General features: G+C 44.3%; 1 protein-coding gene and 2 long non-coding RNA genes across 4 annotated transcripts; all 3 read left to right on the forward strand.

Annotated features, from left to right (window-relative positions):
• Positions 1-2,139: 2,139 nt before the first annotated feature.
• LOC120910277 lies at positions 2,140-4,433 on the forward strand. Its single transcript, XR_005741482.1, has 3 exons — positions 2,140-2,239; positions 4,178-4,306; positions 4,393-4,433. It is a non-coding gene; the product is annotated as an uncharacterized LOC120910277 (long non-coding RNA).
• Positions 4,434-4,651: 218 nt separating this feature from the next.
• On the forward strand, positions 4,652-8,953 carry LOC120910107 (gastrula zinc finger protein XlCGF57.1-like). 2 transcript variants are annotated; one of them, XM_040321977.1, is made up of 2 exons: positions 4,652-4,973; positions 6,338-8,953. In XM_040321977.1, the coding sequence occupies exons 1-2, from the start codon at positions 4,910-4,912 to the stop codon at positions 7,684-7,686; spliced, it is 1,413 nt and encodes a 470-aa protein (XP_040177911.1). In that variant the 5' UTR covers positions 4,652-4,909; the 3' UTR covers positions 7,687-8,953. The 2 variants fall into 2 exon arrangements, with proteins under 2 accessions (XP_040177911.1, XP_040177912.1); XM_040321978.1 differs by having other exon boundaries at positions 6,341-8,953.
• A 5,321-nt stretch (positions 8,954-14,274) lies between these two features.
• LOC120910286 lies at positions 14,275-16,810 on the forward strand. The gene is made up of 3 exons (XR_005741491.1): positions 14,275-14,362; positions 16,540-16,675; positions 16,792-16,810. It is a non-coding gene; the product is annotated as an uncharacterized LOC120910286 (long non-coding RNA).
• Positions 16,811-16,822: the final 12 nt, after the last annotated feature.

Raw genomic sequence — 16,822 nt, forward strand, 5'->3', positions numbered from 1 at the left:
GTCCTACCAGCCCTCCTGGCTGCTTGTATACCAGCCCACCTGGCTGCTCCAAAGAGTTAGGCACAGCACTGTCCTTTGAAAGCTTGCTACATGTGGCAGTCTCTCCCCTTACTGGGGTCTGGTAACATTGGGACTGGTGTGGTGGTGTTCAGGAACACTGTTTCTAGCTTATCGGAATTTCCAACAACAAATGTTGGATGGTCATGCTCTCAAGTTTTCCGACAACAAGTGTGTGCTGCCGGATTATCCGATCGTGTGTAAAAAAGTCCGTCAGACTAAAATCCAAAGTACAAACACGCAATCTCCGAACCAATGACAACATTAGCAGAAGTTGCCCAAATGGTGGCGCTACAGAGCAGAAAACCCACATAGTTTCGTGTATGTTGGCTGAAAAGGTTCTGCCGTCTGTATGCAGAACAAGTTTACGGCCAACGCCCTTCGTACAAAATTCCACGTATTTGTCCGATGGAAGTCCGATCATGTGTACGAGCCTTTACTAGTGTACACAGGCCGGGGAAAACTGGGACTGTAGTGGTGGTGATCAGGAACACAGCTGATGGCACTGGGACAGGTGTGGCTTGCGACTGGGAACACTGTAGATGGCTTACACTGCTATGGCAACACTGGTGATCAAGAACACTGTGATTGGCTGCACTGGTCTGGTGACTTGGTAGTGACATTAGCAATAAGGGACACTGTTGTCGGTTGTACTGGTATGGTGATACTGTACTGGAGTTGGTAGTGATCCGGGACATTGGTTGGCTGCTCTGGTGACACTGTACTGTGCTAATCACTGGCATAACACTCTGGGCCAGATTCTCAAAGGCGTTACGACGACGCAACACCATTAGCGCCGTCGTAACACCTCATCTGGCCCCGGGTATCTATGCGACTGATTCTCAGAATCAGTTGCGCATAGGTACCCATTAGATCTGACAAGCGTAAGGCTGTTACGCTGTCAGATCTTAAAAGTAATTTTTTTCCCGCCGCTAGGTGTCGCATCGTCGCTTTTCCCCGTCGTCTATGCAAATGAGGTAAGTACGGCGATTCCCGAACATACGCGAGGTCGAGCAGCGAATTAACGTCGTTTGCGTAGCGTACCCGACGCGTAAGGTTGCCCCTGCTAATTAGCAGGCGCAACCAATGTTAACTATGGCCGTCGTTCCCGCGTCGAATTGAATAAAAATTACGTCGTTTGCATAAGACGTCCGTGAATAGCGCTGGACGCCATTTACGTATACATCTAGGCAAATGACGTCGGGGCGACGTCATTTAGCGCAATGCACGTCGGGTAATTTACCCGACGGAGCATGCGTAGTACGCTCGGCGCGGGAGCGCGTCTAATTTATATGGTGCCCGCCCCATTTGAATTGGGCGGGCTTGCGCCGAGCAATCTAACGCTACACCGCCGCAAGTTTACAGGTAAGTGTTCTGAGAATCAGGATTTAAACCTGTAGACCTGCGGCAGTGTAACGTAGAGCTCATACATTACGCTGCCCAGGAGCAGCGCTAATGTATGAGAATCTGGGCCTCTGTTTCCTCTCAGAGCCGATCAATATAAGAGAAAACAAAGTTATGACTTCAACATGCAGCCTTAGTTCACATTTGTGATGTCTGTGATTGGTCACAGTGATCACATGGGGCCAGTTTCATGGGTCCTGTACTCTGCTCTGTGATCTGCCGTGTCTGATGGACGCACATTTCCCATGATTCTCATGCACTCTGCAGTGTAGTTGAGCATCATGGGAAATTAAGTTCCAAAACATCTGGGGTGCCGAGGTTCGCCATCACTGCTCTAGATAGAGGATGCTCAAAGGGGGGGGGGGGGGGGACGCATTTCTATACAACCCCAACCTTCAGGAGTCAGCTGTCTTGTTGTTGTTTTTTTTATACAACAATGGCATATTTTTTATACAACATATGACAAGTGTTTAGGCACCAGAACTGAAGAACAATCCATAAAGCAGCTTTCAAAGTATATAAAGACACATGCTGCGGTATGTATTTTCTCCACAAGATGGAGAACTCACTTGTCCTCATTGGAATGCAGAGACAGGAAGTGATAGCAGACATGGACAGGAAGTGATGTCATCTACGGACAGGAAGTGATAGACGATACAGACAGGAAATGATAAAGATACACACAGGAAGTGATGTCACCTACAGACAGGTGGTTTCTAGATAGAAGCAAGTTTGCAGGAAGAAGAGAAGGATATCCTTGCAATCGGCTGCAGAGAAGGTAATAAGATGTTATTTTATATTTACACCCAGTAATCCCCCGTCATGTCCGTCCTCTTCCTCCATAGACACTGTGATATCTGCTATCTGCAACAGATACTAACTATACAGACGTATATTATAATACGTACACTGATACATCCTAAATATAAAACTATTTATCCAACTGTCCATACAGAGCCTCTGGTTTATAGACCGGATACATCCTAAATATAGAACTATTTATCCAACTGTCCATCCAGAGCCTCTGGTTTATAGACCGGATACATCCTAAATATAGAGCCATTTATCCAACTGTCCATCCAGAGCCTCTGGTTTATAGACCGGATACATCCTAAATATAGAGCCATTTATCCAACTGTCCATCCAGTGCATCTGGTTTTTAGACCAGATACATCCTAAATATAGAACTATTTATCCAACTGTCCATCCAGAGCCTCTGGTTTATAGACCAGATACATCATAAATTTAGAACTATTTATCCAACTGTCCATCCAGAGCCTCTGGTTTATAGACCGGATACATCCTAAATATAGAGCCATTTATCCAACTGTCCATCCAGAGCCTCTGGTTTATAGACCAGATACATTATAAATAAAGATCCATTTATCCAACTGTCCATCCAGAGCCTCTGGTTTATAGACCAAATACATCCAAAATATAGAGCCATTTATCCAACTGTCCATCCAGAGCCTCTGGTTTATAGATCAGATTACATCCTAAACATGCCTCCCAACTTTTGAAGTTGAGAATGAGGGACATTTCGGGGGAATATTTGACCTATGGAATGCGATGTGTGCAGCGGCAAAATGTGGGTGTGGCTAAATTATGCTGGCTGGGAGGGGATAATCTGGCATCCCCTGTGTGACCGGAGAAGAGCACAGGGGGATGACCGGAGAAGAGCACGGGGAGGGGGGGTGACCAGAGTCCCTACTTCCATCACAGGTGTCCCCATCAGAGTCCCTCCTTACACCACTGCCTGGGATGAAAATGTGTGCTAAAAGTTTGTTTGTCCTGGAGGGCTCTGTGCACTGAGGGAATGGAGGTTGCTCGGGGTCCCAGAACTCTGGCTGGGAAAGACACTTGTCGCCCCTATTCACCCGTGTGCGGGCCGCCCCCCGGTAGCGACGCCACTGCTAATTTGGTCTATGTGCCATTTACAGAAGACCAGCTCGTGGAAGTCAAAGGAAAGAACCAAGAGGCGGTTCAAAAACAAGGAAGGGGTAGGGTTGGGACTTTAAATGAGGCCTATGATAGAACTACAGAGCCTTGGTTCCACCTCTTGTTTCTTCCTCACGATAGCTGGTCTTCTGTAAAATGGGGGCCCGGCGGAGACAATTAACCAGCGCTGGCGAAAAATCAGGAAAACTGTGGACATTTCCCGGGAAACTGTAAGACTGTGACAAAGGTCTAAATACCAGGAATGTCCTGGGAAATTTAGGGCAGTTGGCAACTATGCCAGAGCCTCTGGTTTATAGACCAGATACATCCTAGATATAGAGCCATTTATCCAACTGTCCATACAGAGCCTCTGGTTTATAGACCGGATACATCCTAAATATAGAACCATTTATCCAACTGTCCATCCAGAGCCTCTGGTTTATAGACCGGATACATCCTAAATATAGAACCATTTATCCAACTGTCCATCCAGAGCCTCTGGTTTCTAGACAGAGTTGTTCTTTAAATGCAATCTGAGGTGTCATACCTCTAGTGGAACTCTGTGTAGACATTATTCATCCCATTACAGTTCAGATAATTATCAGTTTATTATCCGTCTACACAGAGGAGAGTTCTGTACAGAAATGTGAGAGGAAGAGAGGAGGATTCTGGGAGGCCAGATGATATCACTCTTATCTCTATTAGTGGGAAAAAAACTCCTGTAGAGAGAAAACAATTCTGGTAGTGCCATGACATCATTCTTTATCTTTTTCTATAGATATTGCCTCCTGTAAAGTCTACTGGCCAGGTGACCAATAAGGTGCCTCCACCACTTTCCCTGACCATTGAAAGAAACAAGAAGGTTCTTGAGGTCACCAATAAGACCATTGAACTGATGACAGGAGAGGTGAGCGGTGCCGGGAATTCTGGGACATTATCCAGTAACAGACAAGGGATGTGTCTGGATGGTGACTGTATCATTGTGTGTGTCAGGTTCCTATAAGGTGTCAGGATGTCACTGTCTATTTCTCCATGGAGGAGTGGGAGTATTTAGAAGGACACAAGGATCTCTCCAAGGACGTCATGATGGAGAATCAGCCGCCCCTCACATCACCGGGTAAGAGGAGACTTTATTGTAAAGGAGAGAGCAGTACGGAGGCTCCACCTAGATCCCCCATCATCTGATAAACACATAGAAACAATGTATTCAGTCAGTGTGTGTGTTTCCTACAGATGGATCCAGTAATGGGAACCCACCAGAGAGATGTCCCCGTCCTCTGTATTCCCGGGATTCCACACAGGAAGGTCACACCATCCCCCACCATCATCGGGTAGGTGGGACTGAGCAACTAGAACTCAAAATGTATTCTAATCTATGGAGGACATTCTTCTGTGTAATCTCTTGTTTCTTTCTACCATCTTTGGGGTTTAGGGTGAAGAACTGAAAGACATCAAAGTTGAGGATAAAGAGGAAGAAGAAGAGAGGTTGGTGAGTGGAGATCGACAGTCTATGGAGGACGGGGAGATGATTACGGAATGTAAACAGGAGGAATCTTCTCTACATATGGACACAAGTAAGTAAAAAAAACACTAAATATAGAACAAGTTCCCATTATTATTTTATTTCTATGAGTATAAAGTTTGTATTTACATTGTTACATCAGAGGAGAAAAGGTCTATGTCTACTGAATTCACCCAGGAGGAAGACAGAATAACCATATAAAGATCGGCCTCATTTTCTTTAGGTTAAGATGTTCTTTCCTGATCCCAAGAGCAGGGGCGGACTGACAACTCGTGGGGCCCCCGGGCAATAGAAGATTATGGGGCCCCTGGGCTTACAGATGGCCACCACGCCCAGAGGCTGGGCAGCTAAAATCTCGGGATTTTCACATTAGAAGCATGTCGGTTTCGGACATATCAGGGACAGATGTAAAAAAAACATAGATTTGTACATACTGTCCCTGGTTTTACTGAGCCTGGCAACCCTGATGGGGCCCCCTAGTGGCATGGGGCCCTCGGGCAGTGCCGAGTGACTCAATGGTCAGTCCGACCCTGCCCAAGAGGCAATTGGATAACTTCCCAGATCAACATTCTAAAATTTTTTTCCTACAATTATTAGTATACAATATTTGTAATAATAAGAACATCCAGTCATTTTTATTAGTCATCTGGAACCAGATTATTCCTCATCCACAGAGCTCTTAAAACAAAACACCCCTTCCGTATACAGAGGTTAGTTTTCCTTTTAATTACACGCAATCTATAAAATGGAGAACATCATATTCTTATTTCCAGGACAGACTGAGAAACCTGAAATGCTGAAAATAAGAAAATCATTGCTGTATCTATTCCACCGCCCAATGAACTGTGTGTATCGAACACCATATGAAAGAATCATCTGTAGTCTTAATCAGAAGAGCTCAATTATATTAACCAATGTTCCCAATAAATGAGGAGATACTGTACACCATATGAAAGGTCCATCTCCATTCCTCAATATAACGTCATGTTCCCAACAAATGAGGAGGAGATACTGTACACCATATGAAAGATCCCTCTCTGTTCCTCAATATAACGTCCTGTTCCCAACAAATGAGGAGGAGATACTGAGATTGCAGGCTTCGCTGGCTTATATCAGGTTTGGTCTCCACCCAGAGACTGACCACATTAATCACCTTGCAGGTGGACAGACATGGAGAAGGCCATATGAAAGGTGCATCTCCATTCCTCAATATAACGTCCTCAATGCACAAAGTTGCACAGTGTGATTTGGGTGATTTGTATCATTTATCTATTAAGCATTTATATTTCTGTTCTGATTGCTCCCTCTTGTATGCCGGAGCTCAAATATTTAGTGCTGGTCCAACAAATACGACTCCTGAAATCAAGTTTTTTTTATAACACTTTTTCTAACATTTATTGTAAAATTGTTTCTCAGCAGATGACCATAATGTCCGGAATACGTCTGAGGAATCTTCTGATAAATCACATACCAGGACTCTAAGATTTCACAGTAGAAATACTTTAATAGATCCGTCTATTCCCGAGGAATCTTCTTCAGGGCAGGAAGGAGATCACACAGAAGAGAGGTCATTGTCATGTTCAGTGTGTGGGAAACTTTTCACAAAAAAGAGATACCTTCTTAAACACAGGAAATATCACACTGCTGAGCATCACCAGTACAGTCACACGGGTGAGCATTCCTTTTCATGTTCAGAGTGCGGGAAAGGTTTTATTCATAAATCTGGGCTTGTTGGACATCAGAGAAGTCACACAGGTGAGCGTCCGTTTTCATGTTCAGAGTGCGGGAAATCTTACACTGAGAGAAAAAATCTTATTAAACATCAAAAGATTCACACGGGCGAGCGTCCCTATTCATGTTCAGAGTGCGGGAAGTGTTTCTCTAGTAAACAAAGCCTTCTTGCACACTGGTACAGTCACACGGGTGAGCGTCCCTTTTCCTGTTCAGAGTGCGGGAAAGGTTTCACTGTAAAAAGCAAACTTCTTATCCACGAAAAAATTCACACAGGTGAGTCTCCTCATTCATGTTCAGAGTGCGGGAAATGTTTCATTGAGGAAATAAATCTTCTCGTACACCAAAGAAGTCACACAGGTGAGTCTTCTCATTCATGTTCAGAGTGTGGGAAATGTTTCACTGAGGAAATAAATCTCATTAAACACCTGAAGATTCACACGGGTGAGCGTCCCTATCCATGTTCAGAGTGCGGGAAAAGTTTCACTCGGAAAAGAAATCTTATTAGACACCAGAAGATTCACACGGGTGAGCGTCCTTATTCATGTTCAGAGTGCGGGAAAGGTTTCATTGAGAAAGCAAAACTTTTTGTACACCAGAGAGATCACACGGGTGAGCGTCCTTATTCATGCTCAGAGTGTGGGAAATGTTTTAAATGGAAAGCGTCTTTTGATGGACACCAGAAAATTCACATAGATGAGCGTCCCTATTCATGTTCAGAGTGCGAGAAATCTTTCATTAAGAAAAACGCCCTTCATGAACACCAGAGAATTCACACAGGTGAGCGTCCTTATCCATGTTCAGAGTGCGGGAAATCTTTCATGACGAAAGGACAGCTTGTGCATCACCAGAGATTGCACGTGGGTGAACGTTATTCATGTTCAGAGTGCGGGAAATCTTTCACTCAGAAAGGAAACCTTGTGTATCACCAGAAAATTCACATGGGAGAGCGTCCTTATTCATGTTCACAGTGCGGGAAATCTTTCATTCATAAAAAAAGCTTTGTGTATCACCAGAGAACTCACACGAGATAACAATCTTTCTCATGATAACAGTGGTGTGTTGGGGGTGGGGCGGAATATATTGAATGTTTTTCAGGTTCAGTTTGATAGATCTGAGTCTGCAGGGATTGAATTCTAGTAATATGATCCTCTAAACCAGGGGTCTTCCAACTGCAGCCCATGGACCAGGTGTGCTTTCCTTTATCTGGCTTGGGGCGCTATTTCATTCACCGACACCAACATTGGGGCACAATTCCTCCTGAAGCTCAATTCAAGCTCCTTCCAATGACACCAAAAATGGGGCCCAAAGACACCAACAAAGGATTACCTGTTTAGATTTACGGAGGAGATGCGGCAGTAGAATTATTGATCTCACTCAAACGTTCGTGGCGATACCTCACATGTGTGGTTTGTACACCGTTTACACATTTGTGTGCGGCTTACATTTGCATTTGCGTCTGCACGTGAGCGTGGAGGGATGGGGTGCTTTCAATTTATTTTTTTCTTCTTTTACTTTTTATTATTACACTGTACCTTCATTTTTTTTTATCACTTTTATTCCTATTACAAGGAACATAAACATTCCTTGAAATAATAATAAGGATGACAGGTCCTCTTTAATGAGCAATCTGGGGTCAAAATGACCCCAGATCTATTAGTTACCTTTTTTAACAGCAAAATCTTTTTTTATTACTATAATTTTTTTTGGTATTTTGACTTAAAAAAAAAAAAAATGTTTTGACCCGAGAATCACAATAAAAAACCATAAACATTCCTTGCAATAATAATAAGGATGACGGGTCCTCTTTATTGAGAAATCTGGGGTCAAAAATACCCCAGATCTCTCATTTACATTTAAAAGCAAAATGTTTTTTTTTTTTTGCATTTTGACTCAACTTCCTGCCCAGCATAACGGCCGCGCGGATCGCTCTCGGGCTTTATTATAGTTTTATCTTTTTCTTCTTTTATATTGTTTCTTGTCTTCAATTATAAAGGTTTTGATTTAGATTATAGCTTTGTTTTTATTGTTTGTTAACCACTTTAAGATGTTAAACGCCCTTCCTGTCCACGCCATTTGTTTGGTTTCACAGTGACTCTTTGACTGACAATTACTCGGTAATGCAACTCTGTACCCAAGTGAATTTTCTATAATTTTTCGAGACCGGTAAAGCTTTTTTTGGTTGTATTTTGTCACTGCTTTTAATATATAAAGAAATAAGCCGCAACATTTTAAAAATGTATATGTATTTTTATTACTTTCTCTTTTAAAACTGAAAATAAATCTTTCTTGATAAATTTAGACCAAATGTATTCTTCTACATTTCTTTGGTAAAATAAAAAGTAAATCGGTGTATATTTTATGTAATCTGTGTGAAAGTTATAAAGTCTACAATGTATATATATTGAAAATGAAATAGTCCTGATATCCTGACCGCCTGTCTTGATTCTTGAGGCTTTAAAATACCAGAACAGTATAAACACCCCCCAAATGACCCCTTTTGGAAAGTAGACAATTCAAGGTATTTAGTAAGAGGCATGGGGAGTTTTCTGATTTTGTATATTTTTGCAAGAATATTTTTGGAAAAATAAGAAATTAAATAAATAATTTTGCTTCACAAATGTTAATTTTAACAAATCATTTCTCACGCTCAACATGGGTATACTTAGAATTACACCACACAACTTATTCTTCTTCTTCTACTCCTCCTGAGTATGGGGATACCACACGTGTGAGACTATTAAGCTGCCTAGACACATAAAGAGGTCCAAAATCTAAGGAGCACCTTCAGGCTTTTAAGGGGCATAATTATTGCATCTGATTTTCTGACCACCTATCACATTTTTTGAGGCCCTGAAGTGCCGGGATAGGAGAAGCACCCACATTTCAGGAGAGTAAACACCCCAAGGTATTTTTTAAAAGGCACGATAAATCTTTTGAAGATTTCATACTTCTGCCACAAGTTTTTAGAAAATACAGAGAGAATATTGAAAAACCGTTCTACTACTCCTCCCTAGTATGGGGATACTACATGTGTGAGACATTTTCAATGTTTGGACTGATTATATTGACATTTTCAGAGCCTAACCACATAGAGAGGCCCAAAATCTAAGGAGAACCTTCAGACTTTTAAGGGATGTGTCACTCTTTCAAATAGGTTGCTAGAATGATTAGTTAAATGTAGTTCTTTTTCGTTCCTCTGTAATGATTGGAGCAGTTTGTAAATGCTTTGGTCTGTCATGGGCTTCGCTGTCTGCAGGTCTGACTGTTTCCCCTTGCCTTCTGGAGGATTCTAGAATGTAGAGGGCTGGATGAAGCAAATCAACAGCCTGAATATTTATGTTGTCTCAATCAATCCCTGGGGGAGGGTGCCCAGAATATGTCTGGGAGTGAGTATAAATAGTCTGGCACCTGGGGCAGGCCTGTTTATGTCCAGTAGGAGAAGTTCCCAGTCTGAGTGGCTGCTGCTCTTCAGGGCAGCTCAACTCGTGTTCTGCTGGTTTTAATCGAGGTCCCAGCTAGTCCAGAGCTGGTGGGGGGGGGGCCTACTTCTGAGGGTCCTTTCCTTCCTGTTATTGACTCTAATCAAGAGATTTCACTTGGGATCTGGTCTGGAGAGCTCAGTGGTGAATGTTGGACTGATATCGGAAGGGGGCATCCAGTCATGCAGAAACGTGAGTTCAGACCAGAATACCACAGACCAGAAAACCTCTAGACTGTTTTATTGAGACAGAAATGGTGACTGTTGCTGCGTGACTGGCTGTCTGTGCATTAATGAATTTTGGGCCCGGGGCAGCCCTTCTCTTGTTCAGCAGAAGAAGTTCCCAGTCTGAAGGGCTGCTGCCCTTCTGGGTAGCCCAGCTGATGTTGTTTTTAGATGTTCATTGAGCTAGTCCAAAAATCTCAGTGCTGGCCATTCTCTTAGTTCCTGCTGAAAGGATTGTTCTGGGTGGCATATGTATAGTGAAGAGTGTCCCCCTGTTAGTGGATGGTGTTACTAGAGTATGCAATATTTCCCTGCACCAAGTATGTTTAACAATAAATCTACAAAGGGCAGGAGGCCCTGAAGCACCAGGACAGTAAAAACAGACACAAAATGTGGAAAATAGACTCTTGATTTTATTTCACAAATGTGTAATTTTAACAAGTTATTTCTAACACACAACATGGGCATACTTAAAATCACACCCAAAAAAACACTGCTCTACACCTCAATATGAGGTTGTCGCATATGTGAGACTTTTACAGAGCCTAACCACATAGAGAGGCCCAAAATCAAAGGAGCACCTTCAGGCTTTCTAGGGGCATAAATTACAATATAATTATTATAATTTTCTGACTACCTATAACATGTTGTCACCTGTAGAAGTCCCTGTAGCTGTAAGCCAAGCAAGCCCAGCCTACTGGTACATGGCTGGCCCTAGTTATGCCATGTTTACGAGCCAGAAAGTATAGGGGCTGAACAAAGATTGAACAAAAGCATCCCAGTGGTTCCAGGAGTGCAGTTGTCTGCAGAGGATGGCTGGGACTGGTGTCTATGGAATGCCGTCAATTATGACACACAAATGGGCCAGTTCAGGTGGCAGACAGAAACATGGTCAGCAAACAGGCAAAGGATTGGTCCAGGCAGCAGGCTGGGATCACACTGCTCTGGTGTGGCAGCAATCAGGACAGGAAGATTGTTGCTGGCTTATGCTGGAAATTCAGACTGGTGTGCCTAGCTATCAGCAACACTTTTGCTGGCTTACACTGGTCTGGCAACATTGGAACTGGTGTGGCAGAAATCAGGGACACTGTTACTGGTTTACACTGGTCTGTTAACACCGGGACTGTTTCAGAAATACTGTTGCATGCTTACTGTGGTTTGGTAACACTGGAACTGGTGTGGCGGTGGTGAGGACCACTGTATCAGGAACCATGAATCAGACCGCAATAGAAGTACAGTTAAATCACACTTGTTTAAAAATAATAATAAAAAGGTAAACAGTAACTGAATCGGGTAGTCGACCAAGCCAATGTCAGAGAGCCAGGGATAAACGTAGTAGTCCAACAAGTGGAATCAGGAGCCAGAAGGAATGCCAGCCGAGCCAGTCCACAACAGGAACGCAGGAGAAAGTCTCTGTGATGTTGACAACGGCGAAGGCAGAGAGCAAATGAACTGGAAGGCTTTAAGTAGGCAGAGCTGACGAGCAGGATTGACAACAGGTGAGTCACTGTGGAGAGATAGGAGCTTGTAATTAGCTGACAGCTGAGCTGCCAGCACAGAGAAGGAAGGGCTGAGCCCAGCCCTGACACACTGTTGCTGGCTTACACTGGTCTGGTGAAATTGGGGCTGCTTTGGTGGCAATCGGGAAGACTTTTACTGGTGTATACTGGCCTGGAAAAACTGGGACTGGTGTGGTTGTGTTTAGGAACACTGTTCCAGGCCTACATTGTTCTGGTGAGAGTGTACTGATGTGGCAGCAATCAGGAACAATGCTGATGACTTACACTGGTCTGGTGGCATTGGAACTGGTGCGGTGGTTATCAGAGACATTGTTGATGGCTGCACTAGTTCTGCTGAAACTAGCACTGGTGTTGCAGTTAAGCTGTTGATGGCTTACACTGGTCTGGTGGCACTGGGACTGGTGTGACTTGGGACACGGAACATTGTTGATGGCTTACACTTATCTTACAAAAACACTGTTTATAGAGAAGCCTCGAAGTAAACAAAAAAAAGTGCAATAACAGAGCGCTGACATGACAGGGTTAACAGGGAACCAAGGAAGTTTGGTAATTGTAAGAGCTCACCTGATTGGATTTAGATAGGAGGAGGGGTCAGCAGGAAGTAAGGAAGGAGAACGTCCCTCCTCTGTGTCAGTGTAGACAGGAGGAGCGAGCTTCCCACCCACCCTCCCTGTTTTAGTGGGTATTATGGTTGTCTTTCATGCTAATGCAATTTTTCCACAGAGCGGTTGGATCTTTGGATGTCGTGGCAGTGGCGGGTGTTGGTCTTTGCGGGCAAAGGAAAAAACCTTGGATATGGAAGAGTTCGGGACCCATTGGTGGTATGGGTCCCATTGGTGGTATGCCAGCTGGAGGCCTATTTATGTTAAAGATACCGCAGTGCATGATTGGATCATGTGGCAATGTTTGGGGTTTCCTGCAAAGGCCAATGCGAGTATTTTGGTTGATGGGTGGTGGTTTAACCGATGTTTTATACAGTTATGTTAATTGAATTGAGTTGTTAATAAAGAGGCTGCTATGGACTGGTGTGGTGGTGTCACTGTGATAACACTCTGTTTCCTCTCACAGCCAATAATTAGCTTTAGTTAACATTTGTGATGGCTGTGATTGGTCACATGGGGCCAATTTCATTGATTTTGTACCCTGCTCTGTAATCTGCGATGTCTGATGGACACAGTGATCATGGAGCACTCTGCTTCATAGTCTAGAGCAGTGGTTCTCAACCTGGGGGTCGGGCCCCCCTCGGGGGTGGAATGACAATTTGCCAGGGGTCACCAAATCCAGGGCTGTTCCTGAAGCCCACACTGCTCTCCCAGCCTTTTCGTAGCCACCCAACAGGGCTGTCCCTGGAGCCTGTTGCCGCCTAGCTGGGCTGTTCCTGGAGCCCGTGGCTGCCCACTCAGGCTTTTTGAAGCCTCCCATTCAGTTCACGGCATGGGTGGGGGGCAGAGACTAGAGGTCAGCTAAATGGTAAGGAATGTGAAGTGGGAGGGAGTAGAGGAGACCCTATGTCCTGATTGCAGCATAGGTGTCACTTCTGTGAGACACCACAGAGCTGGTGACACATTAAAGCAAGATACACAGTGAGTAACACTACCTGTGATTATAGTTGCCATTAAAAGTCCCCGCTACAGTTCTCAGATCAGCAGATGACCCTGATCAAGAGCACCTAAGATGACTGATCAGAACTCCCCCCAGCACTGCCACTGATCCCCCCACCAGCACTGACAACCCCCATCCCCACCAAGGAGTAAGAAAATGAATAAATAGAGAATACATGGAAGGGAGAGGAAAAGAGGGGGAGGAACAAAGAAAAGGGGAGAAAAAACAGCTAGAGAGAGGGATGGGGGAAAAAAATCAAGAAATTACGATAGAGAGATAAAAGGGAAGAAAGGAGAAAAAAAGAGAGTGGTACCACAAGGGGTTTAATACTGTACGAGTGGAAGGGACTCAGGGAGCGTTAAATACCTGTGGGTTAGGGGCGCAAATTACTTGTCTTGCCTTAGGTGCTGACAACCCACGCTACAAAAATAATTTTACTGTTGGGGGTCCCCACAACTTGGGAAATTTTATCAAGGGGACACGGCACTAGAAAGGTTGAGAACCACTGGTCTAGAGGGTTTGCATGAGCAACACAAAGGGGAGGTCATTCTTATACAGCCCCCAACATTCAGGAGTCAGCTGTCTTGTTTTTTTAATACAATGGCAATATGACAAGTGATTAGGCACCAAATCTGAAGAACAATCCAGGAAGCCGCTTTCAAAGTATTTAAAAACACAGGCTGCGGTTGGTATTTTCTCCACAAGATGGTGATCTCACTTATCTTCATTTGGAATCAACTGACAGGAAGTGATAAAAGATACAGACAGGAAGTGATGTCATTTACAGACAGGAAGTGATGTCCTCTACAGACAGGAAGTTCCTAGAGAGGGAAAGTTTGCAGGAAGAAGAGGAGGATATCCTTGCAATCGGCAGTATAGGAGGTAATATAAATTACTTTATATTTACACCCAGTAACCCCCCCCCCCCCCCCCCGTCATGTCCGTCCTCTTCCTCCATAGTCACTGTGATGTCTTTTATCTCCAGTAACTACTATACAGACTTATATTATAATACGTACACTGATACATTGTAAATATAGAACCATTTATCCAACTGCCTATCCAGAGCCTCTGGTTTATAGACCAGATACATCCTAAATATAGAGCCATTTATCCAACTGTCCATCCAGAGCCTCTGGTTTATAGACTGAATACATCCTAAATATAGAGCCATTGATCCAACTGTCCATCCTGAGCCTCTGGTCTATAGACCCAATACACGTTGGACATGAAGTGAAAGGATATCTCCTTATCCAGGACACAGGCAGAAAATATATTACTAGAAGTGCTATTTCCTCTCCAGTCATTCTAAGCCTAAAATAAAAGATTTTAGTTGGAGTTTTTCTTTAACCACTTAAAGGGGTTTTCCACCCATTTTTTAAGTTTATTAAAAGTCAGCAGCTACAAAAAGTGTAGCTGCTGGCTTTTAATAAACTGACACTTACCTGCTCCAGCATTCCAGCGACGCGCCGGCCGGGGCTCCGCTCCTCTCCCCCCCTCCCCGGCCGGCGTTTTCATTGTCACTGTGGGCACCCGGCCGTGACCGCTTTCGGCTTCACGGCCGGGCACCCACTGCGCATGCGCGAGCGGCACGGCCCGGCGCTGCGCTGTTTGATTGGACAGGCGATCGCCTAGGACCTGTCACGTGTCCTAGGCGATCGCCTACAGGGAGGGGCTGCCAAAAGGCGATATGACGTATCGCCTTTTCAGCCCCTCGGCGGAAGGAGGAAGTGGGACAGGAAGTCCCCTTCTGCTGAAGCCCCCACTCCCCCCCCCAAAAAAATTACATGCCAAATGTGGCATATAAGGGGGCGAGGAGTGGGTTAAGAGGAAGTTAAATTTTTAGGTGGAACTCCTCTTTAACCCCCGGACCATATTGCTGCCCAAAGACCAGAGCACTTTTTGTGATTCGGCACTGCGTCGATTTAACTGACAATTGCGCGGTCGTGCGACGCGGCTCCCAAACAAAATTGGCGTCCTTTTTTCCCCACAAATAGAGCTTTCTTTTGGTGGTATTTGATCACCTCTGCGGTTTTTAGTTTTTGCGCTATAAACAAAAATAGAGCGACAATTTTGAAAAAAAAAATATTTTTTACTTTTTGCTGTAATAAATATCCCTCAAAATATATAATAAAAAACATTTTTTTTCCTCAGTTTAGGCCGATACGTATTCTTCTACATATTTTTCGTTAAAAAAAAATCGCAATAGGCGTTTATTGATTGGTTTGCACAAAAGTTATAGCGTTTACAAAATAGTTTTTTTTTTAATGGCATTTTTATTAATATTTTTTTTTTACTAGTAATGGCGGCGATCAGCGTTTTTTTTCCGGTACTGCGACATTATGGCGGACACTTTTGACACATTTTTGGGACCATTGGCATTTTTATAGCGATCAGTGCTATAAAAACGCATTGAATTACAATAAAAATGCCACTGGCAGGGAAGGGGTTAACACTAGGGGGCGGGGAAGGGGTTAAGTATGTTCCCTGGGTGTGTTCTAACTGTAGGGGGGGTGGCCTCATTAGGGGAAATCACTGATCGCTGTTTATACATTGTATGTACAGAAGATCAGCATTTCCCCCCCTGACAGGACCGGGAGCTGTGTGTTTACACACACAGCTCCCAGGCCCCGCTCTGTAATGAGCGATCGCGTGTGTCTGGCGGCGATTGCGCCCGCCGGGCACGGGAGTCGGGGGCGAGCAGCCCTAGTGGCCTGCGCGGGAGCCGGCGTTATATTGCGTGCTCTCGCGCAGGGGAGCCGACTTGCCGCCGTGAAACGACAGTGGGCAGTCGGCAAGCAGTTAAAAGCCACCTGAGGTGTCAGAACTCTGTGCAGACATTATTCATCCCAGTACAGTCCAGTTAGCTCTCATTTTATTATTGTCTAGACTCTACAGAGAGGAGAGTCCTGTATAGATCAGGAGGAGGTGAGGAAAACTCTGAGAGGGTCACGTGACATTATTTTTATCTCTGTAATTAAAATAATATTCTATCTGGAGAGGTGAGGAGGAATATAGGAGGTCAGGAGTGGCCATTGCTAATTTCTCTCTTTACACAGGATTGTAAAGTGGTGAAGAAAATGTCTGGTGATCCATTAACACCCAGCAGCTGGGAGGAGTGGGGGTATTAAGGAGGACACGAGGATCTCTACAAGGACGTCATGATGGAGAATCAGCCGCCCCTCACATCACCAGGTAAGAGGAGACTTTATTGTAAAGGAGAGAGCAGTACGGAGGCTCCACCTAGATCCCCCATCATCTGATAAACACATAGAAACAATGTATTCAGTCAGTGTGTGTGTTTCCTACAGATGGATCCAGTAATGGGAACCAACCAGAAAA

The sequence above is a fragment of the Rana temporaria genome, chromosome 8 (genome assembly GCF_905171775.1).
Source record: "Rana temporaria chromosome 8, aRanTem1.1, whole genome shotgun sequence".
Taxonomy (NCBI): domain Eukaryota; kingdom Metazoa; phylum Chordata; class Amphibia; order Anura; family Ranidae; genus Rana; species Rana temporaria.

Bases quoted from the DNA above. Each gene is read 5' to 3' on its own strand.
- LOC120910107 (XM_040321977.1), top strand. From the start codon at position 4,910: ATGGAGGACGGGGAGATGATTACGGAATGTAAACAGGAGGAATCTTCT. The intron at 4,974-6,337 runs GTAAGTAAAAAA...ATTGTTTCTCAG, and splicing joins TTCTCTACATATGGACACAA to CAGATGACCATAATGTCCGG.